This window comes from Salmo trutta, chromosome 16 (assembly GCF_901001165.1).
Source record: "Salmo trutta chromosome 16, fSalTru1.1, whole genome shotgun sequence".
Lineage (NCBI taxonomy): Eukaryota > Metazoa > Chordata > Actinopteri > Salmoniformes > Salmonidae > Salmo > Salmo trutta.
In genome coordinates this window covers 55,121,509-55,139,414 of record NC_042972.1, presented here as the reverse complement: position 1 = coordinate 55,139,414, position 17,906 = coordinate 55,121,509, and the positions used below count along the sequence as shown (strand labels likewise).

Sequence of the window (17,906 nt, the reverse complement as noted above, 5' to 3'; positions counted from 1 at the left end):
GTTTTGTTCCCCGAGCCACTTAGTTATCACTTTTGCCTTATGGCAAGGTGCTCCATCATGCTGGAAAAGGCCTTGTTCGTAACCAAACTGTTCCTGGATGGTTGGGAGAAGTTGCTCTCGGAGGATGTGTTGGTACCATTCTTTATTCATGTTCTTAGGCAAAATTGTGAGTGAGCCCACTCCCTTGGCTGAGAAGCAACCCCACACATGAATGGTCTCAGGATGCTTTACTGTTGGCATGACACAGGACTGATGGTAGCGCTCACCTTGTCTTCTCCGGACAAGCTTTTTTCCGGATGCCCCAAACAATCGGAAAGGGGATTCATCAGAGAAAATGACTTTACCCCAGTCCTCAGCAGTCCAATCCCTGTACATTTTGCAGAATATCAGTCTGTCCCTGATGTTTTCCCTGGAGAGAAGTGGCTTCTTTGCTGTCCTTCTTGACACCAAGCCATCCTCCAAAAGTATTTGCCTCACTGTGCATGCAGATGCACTCACACCTGCCTGCTGCCATTCCTGAGCAAGATCTGTACTGGTGGTGCCCCGATCCCACAGCTGAATCAACTTTAGGAGACGTTCTGGCGCTTGCTGGACTTTCTTGGGCGCCCTGAAGCCTTCTTCACAACAATTGAACCGCTCTCCTTGAAGTTCTTGATGATCCGATAAATGGTTGATTTAGGTGCAATCTTACTGGCAGCAATATCCTTGCCTGTGAAGCCCTTTTTGTGCAAAGCAATGATGACGGCACATGTCTCCTTGCAAGTAACCATGGTTGACAGAGGAAGAACAATGATTCCAAGCGCCACCCTCCTTTTGAAGCTTCCAGTCTGTTATTCGAACACAATCAGTATGACAGAGTGATCTCCAGCCTTGTCCAGCCCTGTGTTAACGAGATAACCACTGACATGATGTCAGCTGGTCCTTTTGTGGCAGGGCAGAAATGCAGTGGAAATGTTTTTTGGGGGATTCAGTTAATTTGCATGGAAAAGAGGGACTTTGCGATTAATTGCAATTCATCTGATCACTCTTCATAACATTCTGGAGTATATGCAAATTGCCAACATACAAACTGAGGCAGCAGACTTTGTGAAAATTAATATTTGTGTCATTCTCAAAACTTTTGGCCATGACTGTAATTGCTAAAATATACTTAAGTATCAAAACGAAAAGTATAAATTATTTATTTATTTATTGATTATTATTTCAAATTCCTTATATTAAGCAAACCAGTCGGCACCATTTTGTGTTTTTTAATTTATTTACGGATATCCAGGGGCTCGGAACAACACTCGGACATCATTTGCAAACGAAGCATGTGTTTAGAATATTGGCCTGTTGGAAACTACAACTCCCTACTAAACTCAGCAAAAAAAGAAACGTCCTCTCACTGTCAACTGCGTTTATTTTCAGCAAACTTAACATGTGTAAATATTTGTATGAACATCAGATTCAACAACTGAGACATAAACTGAACAAGTTCCACAGACATGTGACTAACATAAATTGAATAATGTGTCCCTGAACAAAAGGGGGGTCAAAATAACAGTCAGTATCTGGTGTGGCCACCAGCTACATGAAGTGCTGCAGTGCATCTCCTCCTCATGGACTGCACCAGATTTGCCAGTTCTTGCTGTGAGATGTTACCCCACTCTTCCACCAAGGCAACTGCAAGTTCCCGGACATTTCTGGGGGGGAATGGCCCTAGCCCTCACCCTCCGATCCAACAGGTCCCAGACGTGCTGAATGGGATTGAGATCCGGGCTCTTTGCTGGCCATGGCAGAACACTGACATTCCTGTCTTGCAGGAAATCACGCACAGAACGAGCAGTATTGTTGGTGGCATTGTCATGCTGGAGGGTCATGCCAGGATGAGCCTGCAGGAAGGGTACCACATGAGGGAGGAGGATGTCTTCCCTGGTAATGTACAGTGTTGAGATTGCCTGCAATGACAAAAAGCTCAGTCCGATGATGCTGTCACACACAGTCCCAGACCATGACCACCCTCCACCTCCAAATTGATCCCGCTCCAAGAGTACAGGCTTTGGTGTAACGCTCATTCCTTCGACGATAAACGCAAATCCGACATCACCACTGCTGAGACAAAACCGCGACTCGTCAATGAAGAGCACTCTTTGCCAGTCCTGTCTGGTCCAGTGACGGTGGGTTTGTGCCCATAGGCGACATTGTTGCCGGTGATGTCTGGTGAAGACCTGTCTTACAACAGGCATACAAGCCCTCAGTCCAGCCTTTCAGCCTATTGCAGACAGTCTGAGCACTGATGGAGGGATTGTGCATTCCTGGTGTAACTCGGGCAGTTGTTGTTGCTATCCTGTACCTGTCCCGCAGGTGTGATGTTTGGATGTACCCATCCTGTGCAGGTGTTGTTACACGTGGTCTGCCATTGTGAGGACAATCAGCTGTCCGTCCTGTCTCCCTGTAGTGCTGTCTTAGGCATCTTACAGTACGGACATTGCAATTTATTGCTCTGGCCACATCTGCAGTCCTCATGCCTCCTTGCAGCGTGCTTAAGGCACATTCAAGCAGATGAGCAGGGACCCTGGGCATCTTTCTTTTGGTGTTTTTCAGAGTCAGTAGAAAGTGTCCTAAGTTTTCATAACTGTGACCTTAATTGCCTACCGTCTGTAAGCTGTTAGTGTCTTAATGACCGTTCCACAGGTGTATGTTCATTAATTGTTTATGGTTCATTGAACAAGCATGGGAAACAATGTTTAAACCCTTTACAATGATCTGTGAAGTGATTTGGATTTTTACGAATTATCTTTGAAAGACAGGGTCCTGAAAAAGGGATGTCTCTTTTTTTTGCTGAGTTTACATTGCACAGCTTGATCTGATTTATCTCTAGAGAAACAGAAAAACCTGAATGAAAAGGAATTCAAATAGTTGAACCGACATCGGTCAATTAATTATTTAAATAACTGACATTTCGGTTAATCGCTCAGCACTACTTTACGTTAGGATACATTACATTGGACTACCAATGTAATAGCGGTCGTAGTACATATAGATCGCATTTGACCTGTTCAGTATGATATATTATGTTTGACTGCTTTAGTATGACATGCTACATTTGACTGCTGTAGTATAATATGCTATGTTAGGTTAGGGGTTAAGGTTAGGAGTTAGGTTACAGGGTTAAGGTTAGGGTTAGGGGAAGGGTTAGCTAGCATGCTAAGTAGTTGCAAAGTAGCTAAAAAGTTGCTAATTATCTAAAATGCTAAAGTTATATGCCCACCCATACACCCCAACTAACCATCCTCCTTTCCTCCAAAGAGCTCTCTTGTGGCCTCAGAGCTGTCCTTAGAGCTATGAGACAGGATTGTGTCGAGGCACAGATCTGGGGAAGGGTACCAAAAAATGTCTGCAGCTTTGAATGTCGCCAAGAACACAGTGGCCTCCATCATTCCTTTTCACACATACCAACAAATGGCTGAGATCATTCTACAGTGGTCCCTGCAGCGTACGCTCAAACCGGTGTGATTAGAATGCTTATTTAGAACGTCAGTTTCGATTGACGCAACAATCAGCATTTGAGCTGGCCACACTGTTTCCCAGAAACATTTTGCACAAACACAGTCCTTACAACGTTATGTCCTGAATTTGACCAGTTTATTTTTAGATGCAACGTTCAGACATTCACAGAAGTAGCTACAGCATAACACAGTCATCCAAACCAGAAAATGTAGGCTACATTAGTCCTAGCGTTAACTGAGGAAAGATTGACTTAACACAAGCGGTCATATTTTTACATCTCTCGGCTTACATAAACTACAATATGAATTAGCTAATAGCAATTACTATTTACAATTAATCACATCACGGGTGAGCTCACCATTGATCTAAATAATTGAGTAAAACACTTTCTAGAAATCCAAAGTAATCCGATGATTGGTAGTTTGTGCGTGCCGCCATGTTTGTTTTTTCGCGTCAACCAAAGATAATAAGAGGAGACAAGATGAGTTAGATCTGTTTATAGTATGCATGTGTCACGTCCTGACCAGCAGATGGAGCTAGTGTTTTAGTTTTGGGGTCAGGACGTGGCATGTTTGTGTTGGGAATGTTTGTGTTGTTGATTGGGACTTCCAATTGAAGGCAGGTGTGTTGAGTTGCCTTTGATTGGAAGTCCTATATAGGTGTGTGTGTTTTTCTTTGGGGTTGTGGGTGGTTGTTTTTGCACTGCGTTTTAGATAGCCTGCAAAACTGTTGTAAATTGTGAGTACCGTTCATTGTTTTGTTTTCCCTGTGGATGCTTTTTTTCATTTACCAATTAAAAGAATGAGTGTCCACACTTCCGCTGCGCCTTGGTCCTTCTCTCTCCTGTATGACATTTTCAACGACGAGTACGACTTATTTTGTGACAGAATTCCCCACCACAAAAGGACCAAGCAGCGGAAGAGGAAGGAGCCACAGCAGTTCAACGTGATGGACCAATGGACGTGGGAGCAAATCCTGGACGGAAAGGGACCATGGACTCAGGCTGGGGATTATCGCCTCCCGCAGTGGGAGATTGAAGCGGCGAGAGCGGAGAGGCGATTCTATGAGGAGAAGGAGCTAAGGAAACCCGAGAGGCAGCCCCAAGATTTTTTGGGGGGGGGCACACGGGTAGCTTGGCCAGGCCAGGGAAGAGCCGTAAGCCAGCTACCCGTGACTACAGGGAGGTGCGTATGAGGTGGAGGGCGCCATGTTACACTGAGGTACGCACCATCTCGCCTATACGGACGCACAGCCCAGTCCGCCCGGTACCAGCGCCCCGCAGGTGCCAGGGCAAGGTGAGCATCGAGCCGGAAGGGGTGAAGCCAACCCTGCACTCAAGACCGCCAGTGCGCCCTTTCGGTCCGGTGTTCCCCGCTAGACGCACTAGCATGGAGGTGCGTGTCTCCAGGCTGGCATGTCCAGTACCAGCCCCACGCATCAGGAGTCTAGTGTGTCAGCCCAGCCTCGCCAGGCGTAAGTCGCCAGAGCTGCCCGCCAGTCAACAGTCACCAGAGCTGCCCACCAGTCAACAGTCACCAGAGCTGCCCGCCAGTCAACAGTCACCAGAGCTGCCCGCCAGTCAACAGTCACCAGAGCTGCCCGCCAGTCAACAGTCACCAGAGCTGCCCGCCAGTCAACAGTCACCAGAGCTGCCCGCCAGTCAACAGTCACCAGAGCTGCCCCCCAGTCAACAGTCACCAGAGCTGCCCGCCAGTCAACAGTCACCAGAGCTGCCCGCCAGTCAACAGTCACCAGAGCTGCCCGCCAGTCAGGAGTCACCAGAGCTGCCCGCCAGTCAGGAGTCGCCAGAGCCGCCCGCTAGTCAGGAGCCGCCAGAGCCGCCCGCTAGTCAGAAGCCGCCAGAGTGGCCCGACTGCCCAGAACTGCCAGAGTGGCCCGACTGCCCGGTTCTGCCAGAGCTGCCCGACTGCCCGGTTCTGCCAGAGTGGCCCGACTGCCCGCTTCTGCCAGAGTGGCCCGACTGCCCAGTTCTGCCAGAGTGGCCCGACTGCCCGGTTCTGCCAGAGTGGCCCGACTGCCCGGTTCTGCCAGAGTGGCCCGACTGCCCGGTTCTGCCAGAGTGGCCAGACTGCCCGGTTCTGCCAGAGTGGCCCGACTGCCTGGTTCTGCCAGAGGTGCCCGCCTGCCCTGATCTGCCAGGGTGCCCTGCCTGTCAGGATCTGCCAGAGTGGTCCTCCTGTCCTCCGGTCCAGCCCGAGTGGCCCTCCTGCCCTCCGGTCCAGCCCGAGTGGCCCTCCTGCCCTCCGGTCCAGCCCGAGTGGCCCTCCTGCCCTCCGGCCCAGCCCGAGTGGCCCTCCTGCCCTCCGGCCCAGCCCGAGTGGCCCTCCTGCCCTCCGGCCCAGCCCGAGTGGCCCTCCTGCCCTCCGGCCCAGCCCGAGTGGCCCTCCTGCCCTCCGGCCCAGCCCGAGTGGCCCTCCTGCCCCCCGGCCCAGCCCGAGTGGCCCTCCTGCCCCCCGGCCCAGCCCGAGGGGCCCTCCTGCCCCCCGGCCCAGCCCGAGGGGCCCTCCTGTCCCCCGGTCCAGCCCGAGTGGTCCGTCTGCCAGGGTCAGCCCGAGTGGCCCGTCTGCCCGGCGCAGCTATCGGCGCCATCAAAGTGGGCGACGCCGAAGGTGGAGCGAGGTCCACGGCCTGCACCTGAGCCACCTCCAGGATAGGTGGGTTGGGGAGGGAGGGTGTAGCACAGTGCCGTCGGTGACGGCAGCCACCCTCCCTTCCCTCCCTTATTGTTTAGGGGTTATTGTTTATGGGTTTTTTGTTGGTGTTTTTCTGTTGGTAGGTGCATTCCGGGGTCTGCACCTTGAGGGGGGGGTACTGTCACGTCCTGACCAGCAGATGGAGCTAGTGTTTTAGTTTTGGGGTCAGGACGTGGCATGTTTGTGTTGGGAATGTTTGTGTTGTTGATTGGGACTTCCAATTGAAGGCAGGTGTGTTGAGTTGCCTTTGATTGGAAGTCCTATATAGGTGTGTGTGTTTTTCTTTGGGGTTGTGGGTGGTTGTTTTTGCACTGCGTTTTAGATAGCCTGCAAAACCGTTGTAAATCGTGAGTACCGTTCATTGTTTTGTTTTCCCTGTGGATGCTTTTTTTCATTTACCAATTAAAATAATGAGTGTCCACACTTCCGCTGCGCCTTGGTCCTTCTCTCTCCTGTATGACATTTTCAACGACGAGTACGACTTATTTTGTGACAGCATGTTGAGGGGGTGTGTCGTCTACGATCATTCACTTCCCTTCATTCACTTCCGGAAGTTTACCCGAAAGATAAGCGAACCATAATTCCTTCACCTCATTATAAAATATTTGGTCTGACAGACGTTTACGTGACACCCAGAATGCATTGTATAATGTCAACAAACATAGTGCCACACATAGCAGGCAAATAGCTTAGCATTAGCTCATTATAATCAGTACAACCTAAAAAAGTATTTTACACACATCATAGGTGTCCATTGCAATCTATCCAATAATCGGAATGCATTATTAGTCACCAGTTCTTGAAAACGTGAATAAAACTGTAAATGCGTTATGCTACATACATACATACACTACCGTTCAAAAGTTTGGGGTCACTTAGAAATGTCCTTGTTTTTTGTCCATTAAAATAACATCAAATTGATCAGAAATACAGTGTAGACATTGTTAATGTTGTAAATGAATATTGTAGCTGGAAACGGCTGATATTTAATGGAATATCTACATAGGCGTACAGAGGCCCATTATCAGCAACCATCACTCCTGTGTTCCAATGGCACGTTGTGTTAGCTAATCCAAGCTTATCATTTTAAAAGGCTGTAACATAACAAAATGTGGAAAAGGTCAAGGGGTCTGAATACTTTCCGAATGCGCTGTATATCTGGTGTTTCTATGTCAAACGGTTGTGTTATATTTCAGTGTTCTGTGATGTATACAAAGTGTAATATTCGGATGCAAAGTATTTTTTTTATAGATTTCTACTCTATATCTGACATGGTACAGGTGTCTTATTTTTTTAATCCCATAACCATGTGTGTGAGGTGTACTTTTGTTTCAAAGTATATTTGTTTAAGACTAAGAAACACTCTGTGTGACCCTGATTTAGCCCCCAGCAGTAAAAGTAACCTACTGTCCATACCAAACACAATTTATCATACTAATTTGAGTGTTTCGGATTTACATTTACTATGTTACGTCTATCATACTAAATGGATTGGCATGGATTTTTGTAAAATATAATATGTTTTGCTCTGAGACCAGGCTGCATTGGTAGGTGGGAGTGTTGTAGGCCCACTGGTTAGACCCAGCTAGGCATGCTGCCCACAACCCCCAGCCCCCTAGGCCTGTAACCATCAGCCCGGCCTTCTCCTTTCCTGTCTCAGGATGCGACGGACAGCGTGACGTCCCACTAACACAGTAAGACCAATGAAACAGTCCCTGTCCTAACTTCCTTGCTGACTGTAATGTGTTTACGGCCTGAGGCGATTACAAGGAAGCAGCTTGCAGAGTGGAGCGAGTGGGGAAGGCCGGGGGCAGCTAGGCAGGAGGCAGCTGCTGTTTCCTATACTACTACGCTGCAGCAGGCAGTGTTAGCAGCAACAATCACAGCCTGCCTGGGGTAGAAAGGGAGACAGGCAGGATGCCATTGTGGAGAAGTGGCTCCCGGGCCAGGCAGCAAGGCTCAGAAAAAGCTAATGGACCACCCAGACCCAAGGCCAGGTAGGCTTATACTAGGCCCTTACAGGCCCTAACCTCAACTCAACTCTGGGTTTATGGGACTGTGGTGCTGGATTATGTAAATTAACTCTCTTCACTCCTTACTGGACATGTAATTGACTGAGTTACAGTGTTGTCATATAGAACTTAATTCTGAATTAATGGATTACTTCTACCAATGCTCTTATTTTTACTCAGAAGCACAATACATTGTGTGCTGGGAATAGACAAACATTTTTGAGTACTGATTGATTGATAATGAGCTATGTTGTCAATTTACAACCGAACAGAGCCTTAACCAGGGCACTTTCTTCACCGAGCCTTTCTTTCCTTCCTTCTTCCCTCCGTGTACTGTGGTGATCACCCGTTGAAAGAAAGTCTCTATCCCAGGTCTGCATTAGTCTGGGTACCAGTCTTTTTGACATTTGGGAAATGACAGGAGTGGCAAGGAGTGGAATGTTGTAGCTGAACAGAAACTCCAACCAGGCTAGGTCTGCATGACTTAACTGTTGAATTCTCTAGTACATAAGAGGATTCCAAAGGAATTCAGCTGTTAGGATTAAGAATGTGGCCTAGTAGTCTCTAGTCTGTCAGTGATGAGACGACCGAGTAGATTACTTCATTACTTGACTTGTTAGTCATTGGGTTACTCTGGGTTGTGACAATATTAACTAGGATTAAAGTCCATGTAGCAGATAATGGGCCTTATCAGATATTTATGTAGTTGGTGCTGTATATTAACTAATATACATGGGTTCTAACTTGAACAATTATTTGTTTGTTTACAATTGTACAATTTATTTTCGCCACATATAAAAACCATGAAGACTGCCGGAAAGCCCCGAACGCATGATCGTCATTTTCTATGACTCACACAGTATAGGAATATATGGCCTGTAGCCCAATGTACATGGTAAACTGTAAGTGACACTTCACTTCTGTGTATGGATTTTTTTGTATTTTTCTATGGATTTTTCTACAATATTCACAACATATTGCTACAGTTACAGTCTTTATAGAAAGTTAATTCTCTCCACTCTCTCCCCGGTTTTATCTTGCGGCTATCACTGTCTAACTGGCTAGGTTTAGGATAGTTACTAGTCCATACCAGTGACAAACTTAACGATGTTATCGACATATGGCAGTACACAAACAAAATCTATCTCACTTACAGTGTACTGCAAGAAATAGCCACAAATTCATTCAGAAATGGAGGAAGAGGATAGCTAGCTCTAGCAAGCTAACGTTATCTGCTGCCTCTTCAACAAGAAGATCCAAAAATAAACTTTCCCATGGATCAAAATCCACAATCAAACCCCTCCAAAGAAAGCCGCTCAGGGATTGGCGATCAGATCCATAGCCAAAGCATCGCATTTCAGTTTAGCCCCCACTCGGAATGCCATATAGAAAACTCCCCCAGAGCCACAGAACACTGCAACACGCAGTCCCCACAAACACCTTGAAAATAACTCTTTCCCATAGGCTTGTATTATCTATGACAGCGTCAGCAGTAGGCTACCAACAGCTGGCAGACATGTTTACATTTGGTTCGTTTTATCGGTGTTATTTAGATGGAAGACGTGAGCTAAATGCGGTAGCTCTATACCTAACTAGCATTAGCATAAGGGTAGCATGCTCTCTACCGATCTCTTTCACTTACCCAGTTCACTGAAATCTCAGGGGAATATTCCTGTGGTTGTAAACATTGTGTGGGACTTTCTACGGATAGTTCTGCTCTGAGCTGATTGTATTTATTTTCAAATGCTTCAAGGCTGGTTTTCTTACAACAACAAAAACAAAGCATAATAATAGCCTTTTTCATACCTTTCAAGAAACTACTCTAATGGGTAACTCTAATGGGTAAACTACTCTAATGATTATAAAAGCATATGTAATATGCTACTTGTGTCACCACTTTCCCGCTTCCATACAATAGGCTGTAAGGTTCATTAAATGTTGAATCAAAATGTAAGCATATCAGCCTCAAATCAGCCTGAACTCATCTGATATCAATATAATGTCGAGCTTACATTTGACATACAACGAGGAGAATTTTGATATCAAGCTGGTCTGTTGTTGATAGTCTCAAAACAACATGATTCCCCCCCCCCAACCCCCCCCCCCCCCCTCACCTGATGTAGCCTGTCTGTTCTGTTTACATCGTCTCCTGAAAAAAGTAGTGTTGTCCGGATGGCAGAAAGGGAGAGGGAGAGAGAGTGAAAGAGAGAGAGAGCAGATGAGATAGGAAGGAGGAGGTTCATTAGCAGATAATGCTGACAGGCCTGTTCGCCTGGCTTTCTCAACCCTGTCACCTTACACAGGTACGGAGACCATTAATAACCAGACACTTACCTTCAGGAAACGACGATGTCACTACAGCTATCTTCCTCATTTTGATTTATTGGATTGAGCTGATGGAGATTATATTTAGCTGTGAGATAAAAAATAAAATAAGAGTTTTGTGAATACGCAATACATTACATTAACATTTTAGTCTTAGTATTTTGCTATATCTGCTACAGCAAACCAACTTATGGTCTGTGGGAATGTGGATGGTAAAAAGGAATGATTCGATTTTTTTCTATGAGTTTAGTGGAATTAAAAGGGCCACTGGTTTCTGATCTTGGGAGGTCTAATCAGGGTGGGAAATTCACTTTTTGGTCCACCAGCCGCAGCCAAATGTTTTTCAGAAAATAAATAAAGAACGAAAATAAATCCCAGAAATCAAGGTACCCCATCCCGCTTTCACCACTCTAGCATTGAGATTCTCTCTTCCAGAGCTGACACCACACACACACACACACACACACACACACACACACACACACACACACACACACACACACACACACACACACACACACACACACACACGCTTTGGATTTTTTTAATGCTCTCAAATGCTCTATGTGACCACACACCAACGTGGCTGGTAAGAATATATATTATCCAAAATCTACCAGCATTTCCCATCCTGGGCCTAATTATCTTATATATGTTAACATTTCTGTTGTCAATAACCTATCAGCTTTGGTGCACTGACATTGTCTTAGTTGGAGTTGATTGGTGATGGGAGTTTGTTTTGGACTTGGACTGGAGGGAGCTGCAATGTGTGTTTCTGTGAAAGTTGTGTGTGCTTTGTGGGCGGGGGTGTTGCTAATCCACTTTGGCTCTGGATGTGTGGTAGCATAGGAGCCAGGACTACAGGGTTAGGGTGTGTCCCCAGAGGGAGGGGACAGCTAGCTAGGTGTTGATGACTGAAGTGGTGTGGAGGCGTAGCCACCATCGCTCACACATTCCTTCTTCAGTCACCCCACATACCTCTAACTCTACATGCACTTGGCCAGCAACAGCCCTTGGAGCACTGACCAATTTTTGATCCGAGCGGAAACTGAAGATAGATTGCTATCCTATTCGAAGACTGGTAAAAGCCAGTTGATTCTGCTGTTGGAGACATTTGCTGATTGGGAGGACATGGGAGGCAGAAAGGAAGTAGTGTGCAGGCTCGCTCATATGTCCAACTCTTCCAGGCAGTTTCTACCTCACACGCCGCTAAACAGACTCAGGCTCCGACTGACCCGCAGCCCCCTCAGTAGTTTGCGATCCAAATCAAGCTCCCGAGTTACCAACAGGTATGTATGCTTCTGGAGCTGCTGCCTGCTCAGTTAGGGTAGAACCTTAGCTTGAGATCACAGGCTCTACTCAGACTTTGAGTAAATCATGATGTCAAATCTTGAGTAATAGGGCACTTATACATACTATATGCCCACTCCATGGCACAGTAGTCTCACTATCAACATGGGTTTCAATTAATCAACAGTAGTTTCCTTATGGTTGACTGACTGACTGTGGAAGCAGAATGTGTTTATTGCTGATGCTGTTTGTTAGCCTATTTTGTCTGTAGGACTTAGTTCTGTGGGGCATCATGTGCTGTGCGCGTTCCACAGGTTGTGGCAGGTTCAGCCTATTTTAGGAGTGCACAGATGGATAGGGAATGGGCTGTGTGTGTAATGCAGATGTTCTGTGATAAGAGCAGGCCTGATTCTGTTCATATGATTTTGTCTGGAAGGTTATCGGAGCATTAATAGTCAGGCTTACAAAGTTGTGAGGGAAAATACCAGATACATTTTTTTCATTCATATCATTTGTTCTATGTTCTACAACTCTGTTGTGATTTGAGGAACTTAATCTTTCTATTGTATGCCAGAGAAATTGTGTAGGATGCAACAAAAAAAGAAGAATGATGCAATCAGAAATTGTCCACCAAATTGAAAATGTGTATTTTTATCCATTACAGTTTTGGGACGGTTTTGGGTCTTTCTTTGGGACAACTTGCGAAATATCCTGTTGTAAGAACGGTGAGCCTGTTCTTGGATATCAAGGGATTATCTGTTTATTTCAAAATTATTCTAAGAAGCTTTTTAAACAGGGTCACAGAAACTGGCAAAACCAGTCAATCCTCTCCCCTGTACACTCCCCTTTATACAGGGTTAATGCAGGGGCTTACCGGGGCTGAAATGCCTTGGAACAGGGCCCAAGAGGCAGCAAGAAAATAATAAAATAATAATAATAATCGTTAAAAAAGGGTGATCGTCATCAATGTGGCCACTTTGAAGAATTTTAAATATAAAATACATTTTGATTTGTTTAACACTTTTTTGGTTACTACATGATTCCATGTGTTATTTCATAGTTTTGACGTCTTCATTATTATTCTAAAAGGTAAAAAATAGTAGAAAGAAAGAAAAACCCTGGAATGAGTAGGTATGTCCACATTTTTGACTGGTACCATATATATATATAAAACATTTTTTTTGGTTTTTTATTGCAACCGCCAACCACAGGAAGATTCCGGAGCGCTCTCTCAATGAATGTAGACCGTTCAATGAATGTAGACCGCTCAATGAATGTAGACCGCTCAATGAATGTAGACCGCCTGCTCTTGATGCTATGGAGAGGAGGTAGGGGGCACAAGTGGGTAACTGTGGGGGTGGGGGGGCTGCCTTGATTGGATAACTGATTTAATAAATAAATATGATAAAAACAGCATACTAATTTGATTGGTAAATTGTGTGAGAGAGGCCCCAAAAATATTTACATAATGTTTTTAATTATATATATATATATTTTTTTATCTCAATGTTCAAAATACACCAAAGAGCAAAATTTAGCCACAGAGGACCAATAGTTGCAAAAAAATGATTGTGGATGAAATGTTATCAATAGCGCATACAGGTAACTGAAGAAATAAAGGAAACCAACTTCAAATCAAATTGTATTTGTCACATGTGCTGAATACAACAGGTAGACTTTACCATGTCTTTAAAGGGTTCAGCCCAGGCTGAACCATGAATCTAGTTTAGCATGTCATAGGGCTGAGTTAGACGGTTATATCAATAGTCCCCATTGAGTATCAAGAGGAGAAACCAAGCTGTTTGGTTTTTGGACCCACTTGACAAATCCAAATAGCAGGATATGGCTATTAAGACACTGCCAGTACTGTCTGTAAATTACTTGCGCGCTCCTCAAAATGACTCAAGTGAAAGTCCTAATCCCTTTAAGAATGTACACACACAGTATGTTATTACTAAGCCATCAAACAGACATGATATCGTGCATAGGAATCTCCGAGATACTTCTTTGCTGACTGGGAAAGTGAGTTTTGACAGAACTGAAATTACACTGCAGTTCTGTGAGTCAACAACTTACTTACAGTGGAGACACAGGTAGACATTCAATGCAGTCCTTATGAAGACGCCTCGGGCCTTGTCCTCGTTTCTCAGTTGACTAGTAATGAGCAATAATAACTACCTGTCAGCTACATTACACTGTACACATGAACAGCAGACTGGAACTACTATCACTATAAGGGATTTCCCTCTGAATCCTATCTAAAGAAAGCTAGGTGAGACAACCACATATCACGGTCGTAGCAAGTACATTTTTCCTGAATAAGTCGGTGCTGGTAGGAAAAGCAAATGTTTTTTTTAAGGGAGGGGGGGGGTATAAGACTGATATGTCATATTGTCCAGGGATTAATTATGTCAACCATGCTTAGAACACTATGCAACTCTTGACTATATATCTGGAATTCATGTCGATACACATTATGCCATCACAATCAGTGGATGATTCCATCTCATTTTGACTACATTGATCTAAATGAGAGAAAAGCTTGTTGGAAAGAGCGCCACAGTGACATCTAGGGGTCACACACAGTATCACGCCTGCGGGACTATTCTTGAGAACAATGGAAATCTGAGTCTTTGTGTCCAGTCCACGCTCTCTCTTCTACTTCCTTCCCTCCCTCCATGCATCCCTCCTCCAGCTTGTATCTCTCCATCTCTCTGGAATCTGGATCCTCCCTGTCTCTCTCTCTCACTTTTATTCTCCTCTCTCTGTTTATCTCTGATATGTTATTATTGTTTCTTCCTGTCGATCTGGTTGTCAGGAGCCCCAGTCCCTCCGAGATGAACGGTAAGCCTTGGGCCAGGCCAAGCTACCAGGACCAAGCTGCAGCTGAACACACACAGGACAAATGTACAGCGTCCCACCAGGAACCACAACAACAGCACCCTGACAAACTGTGCCTGGACTCCTTCTGGAGTGAGGTGGAGACCATACGCAGCCAAGATAGCGGTTACATCGACCTTGACACTGACAGCGCCAGTCGAGACTCCAGACACTCTGAAGGTAAGCACAGAGACACAGAACTAGTGTCAGTCAGTCAATTACCTCCACAGGCCTATTGTTATAACGTAAACAATGAAAATCGGTTGGTTACTTGGTTGCCTGTTGTTTTTTTAGCGAGTTGTGTTGTGTTGAACCACGTGTGTCTGCTATACATGGAACGACAATATTATGTGCAATATTGCAATGTACTCTCCCTCTAAAATATACAGTTTTAGTCATTCCTCAGACGGTAGATATGTTATGCATGGAGCTGCAAGTGATAGTATAATATGGACAGTCACAAAAGCATGCATGCAAGCACGTATGCACACACAGATGCATGCAGGCAAGCACACACACACGTACAGAAGCATGCAGTATGTATAGTCTCTGTAATGAAGCTGTCATGTGTTTCAGAGGGAGAGCAATAGCTAATAGGTTTATTTAATAAAATCCTATTGTATTATGTGTTTCAGAGGGGGAGCAAGAGGAGCAGTGGCTCCAGGATGCAGGTCTGTCCACTCTGATAAGACAGCAGCAGCAGAGACCAGACAGAGGCAGAGACCAGGAACAGGACAGAGAAGACCAGGATGTTGACCAGGCCATCCTACTGTCCACTCTGACCCGTACGCAGGCCGCAGCCGTCCAGAGGAGGCTCGATTCCTACACCCTGTCCCTGAGGAAGAGGAACAAACCCTCGCCGCGCGACGTCAGGGATGTCTTTAGCTCATCACCCTCCTCCATCGCTCAGGTCAGACTGACCACTTACTTTCACACTGATATGGTGTGACTATGTGACACATTTTTTTTGGTACTGGCTCTGTTCAATCAAGGTGCAATCAAACCGTAGCTTTTCTCTTTCCTGTGATAACATGATGGATTTCCTGTACAAGCAGCTGAAACAAAACAAATACACACATATAACATTCGATGTATTCTTTCAAATCAAATCAAAATGTATTTGTCGAATACAACAGGTGAAATGCTTACTTACAAGCCTGTAACCAACGATGCAGTTAGAAAGAAAAATAAGTGTTAAGTAAAAAAATATAAAAAATTAAAACAACAAATAATTAAAGAGCAGCAGTAAAGTAACAGTAGCGAGGCTATATACAGGGGTATCTGTACAGAGTCAATGTGCGGGGGCACAGGTTAGTTGAGGTAATTGAGGTAATATGTACATGTAGGTAGAGTTAAAGTGAATATGCATAGATAATAACTAGAGAGCAGCAGCAGCGTAAAATAGGTGGTTGGGGGGGACATGCAAATAGTCTGGGCAACCATTTGATTAGCTGTTCAGGAGTCTTATGGTTTGGGGTAGAAGCTGTTAAGAAGCCTTTTGGATCTAGACTTGGCGCTTCGGTACCACCGTGCAGAAGCAGAGAGAACAATCTATGACTACAGTGGCTGGAGTCTTTGCCAATTTTTAGAGTCTTCCTCTGACACCGCCTGGTATAGAGGTCCTGGATGGCAGGAAGCTTGGCCCCAGTGATGTACAGGGCCGTACTCATTACCCTCTGTAGTGCCTTGTGGTCAGAAGTCGAGCAGTTGCCATACCAGGCAGTGATGCAACCCGTCAGGATGCTCTCGATGGTGCAGCTGTAGAACTTTTTGAGGATCTGAGGACCCATGCCAAATATTTTCAGTCTCCTGAGGGGGAATAGGTCTTGTCGTGCCCTCTTCATGACTGTCCTTGTGTGCTTGGACCAGAGGCAGGACCAAGTCATTGTTTTACAAGTCATAAGTAAGTCTCAAGTCTTAGCACTCAAGTCCCAAGTCAAGTCCCAAGTTAAGACAGGCAAGTCCGAGTCCAGTCTCAAGTCAAGACCGTCAAGTATCAAGTCAAGTCTCAAGTCCTAAACTTTGAGTTTCGAGTCCTAAACAAGTCATAATGTGCTCTTCACCAAATGTAATACCATTTCATATGTTTAACAAGAGTAATAGTTAGTATATTACATTTACGCAAGTCATGAATGCTTTTAAAATATCTATATATTGATTACTTACCAAATTAACATTATATTTGACAGCGGGAGAGGCGTGGTAGGCTGGGTCGGGTCGTGTGGGTTGGTTGCATAGAAATACATCACCTACAACAGCCTTTGCCGTGTAGAATACAGAATCGAGTACAGATCTATATATTGCATTTCTATCTGGAAAACTGTATCTGAATGCGGTGCCTCAGATGGAATAAGCCGCCGTTCTTCATTCATTATCAATGGAGAAAGCTCAAAACTGTGGAGGACAGCAGAGAGGGGGGTGGTGGGATTTGTGTGAAGCATAAACACAATCAGAGGTTCAAGCACTCGCCGTAATCAGCAGGTTAGGAAGAGTACACAACCATTCTATGAGGCACTCTGCCACAAACGTGCTCATTTGATCTTTTCCAGCTCCAAACAGCGTGGTGGCGAGTCAATCTGCAAGTCTAATCTAGGCAAGCAGTGAGGAGCGCACATAACAATACAGGCTCCAGACATCACAAGCCAGCAAAAAGAAACTCATGAAACAAGTTACACACACTCATAAACACACAACCTCATGTGATAGCTGTCGGCTATATTATCCACGACTTATCATTCTTTGTGCAGCTTCAAATGTCGAACAAAGTTGGAAATTGTTGCTCCCCCGTCTGTAATTTTCTTCCCGCATGTTTTGCAATTTGCAATACGTTTTTTGTTGATACAGCGTCGTCTCAATATCCGATAATAATCATTTTGGGTATCATCATTCCAAAGGCTCGATCTGAATTCACCCGCCTAAGTTCCTCTGCACTGCCACGCACAATTTGATTGGCTGCTGTCCGATTCAAACTGTAATTAGTTAAATTAAGAGTTGATGTGCTGCACACTTTTTAATAGCATAATTTTTTATATTTGGGCATGGGGAGGGTATCAAGTCAGGTCGAGTCATAAGGCTCAAGTCCAAGTCAAGTCACGAGTCATTGGTGTTAAAGTCAAAGTCGAGACATTATATTTGTGACTCGAGTCTGCCTTGAGTCCAAGTCATGTGACTCAAGTCCACACCTCTGGCTTGA

The 17,906-nt window shown here is 45.1% G+C and overlaps 1 protein-coding gene across 3 annotated transcripts in view; it reads left to right on the top strand.

Annotated features, from left to right (window-relative positions):
- Positions 1–7,895: 7,895 nt before the first annotated feature.
- arhgap40 (Rho GTPase activating protein 40) overlaps positions 7,896–17,906 on the top strand; it is a 34,016-nt gene continuing 24,005 nt past the window's right edge. For 2 of the 3 annotated variants that reach the window (XM_029695015.1, XM_029695014.1), the window contains exons 1-3: positions 11,689–11,832; positions 14,652–14,893; positions 15,349–15,623. In XM_029695015.1, the coding sequence (XP_029550875.1) occupies positions 11,714–11,832; positions 14,652–14,893; positions 15,349–15,623 (636 nt within the window). In that variant the 5' untranslated portion in view covers positions 11,689–11,713. Of the gene's footprint in view, positions 8,204–11,688; positions 11,833–14,651; positions 14,894–15,348; positions 15,624–17,906 lie in introns of those variants that run through there. The other variant, XM_029695016.1, reaches the window with a different exon arrangement.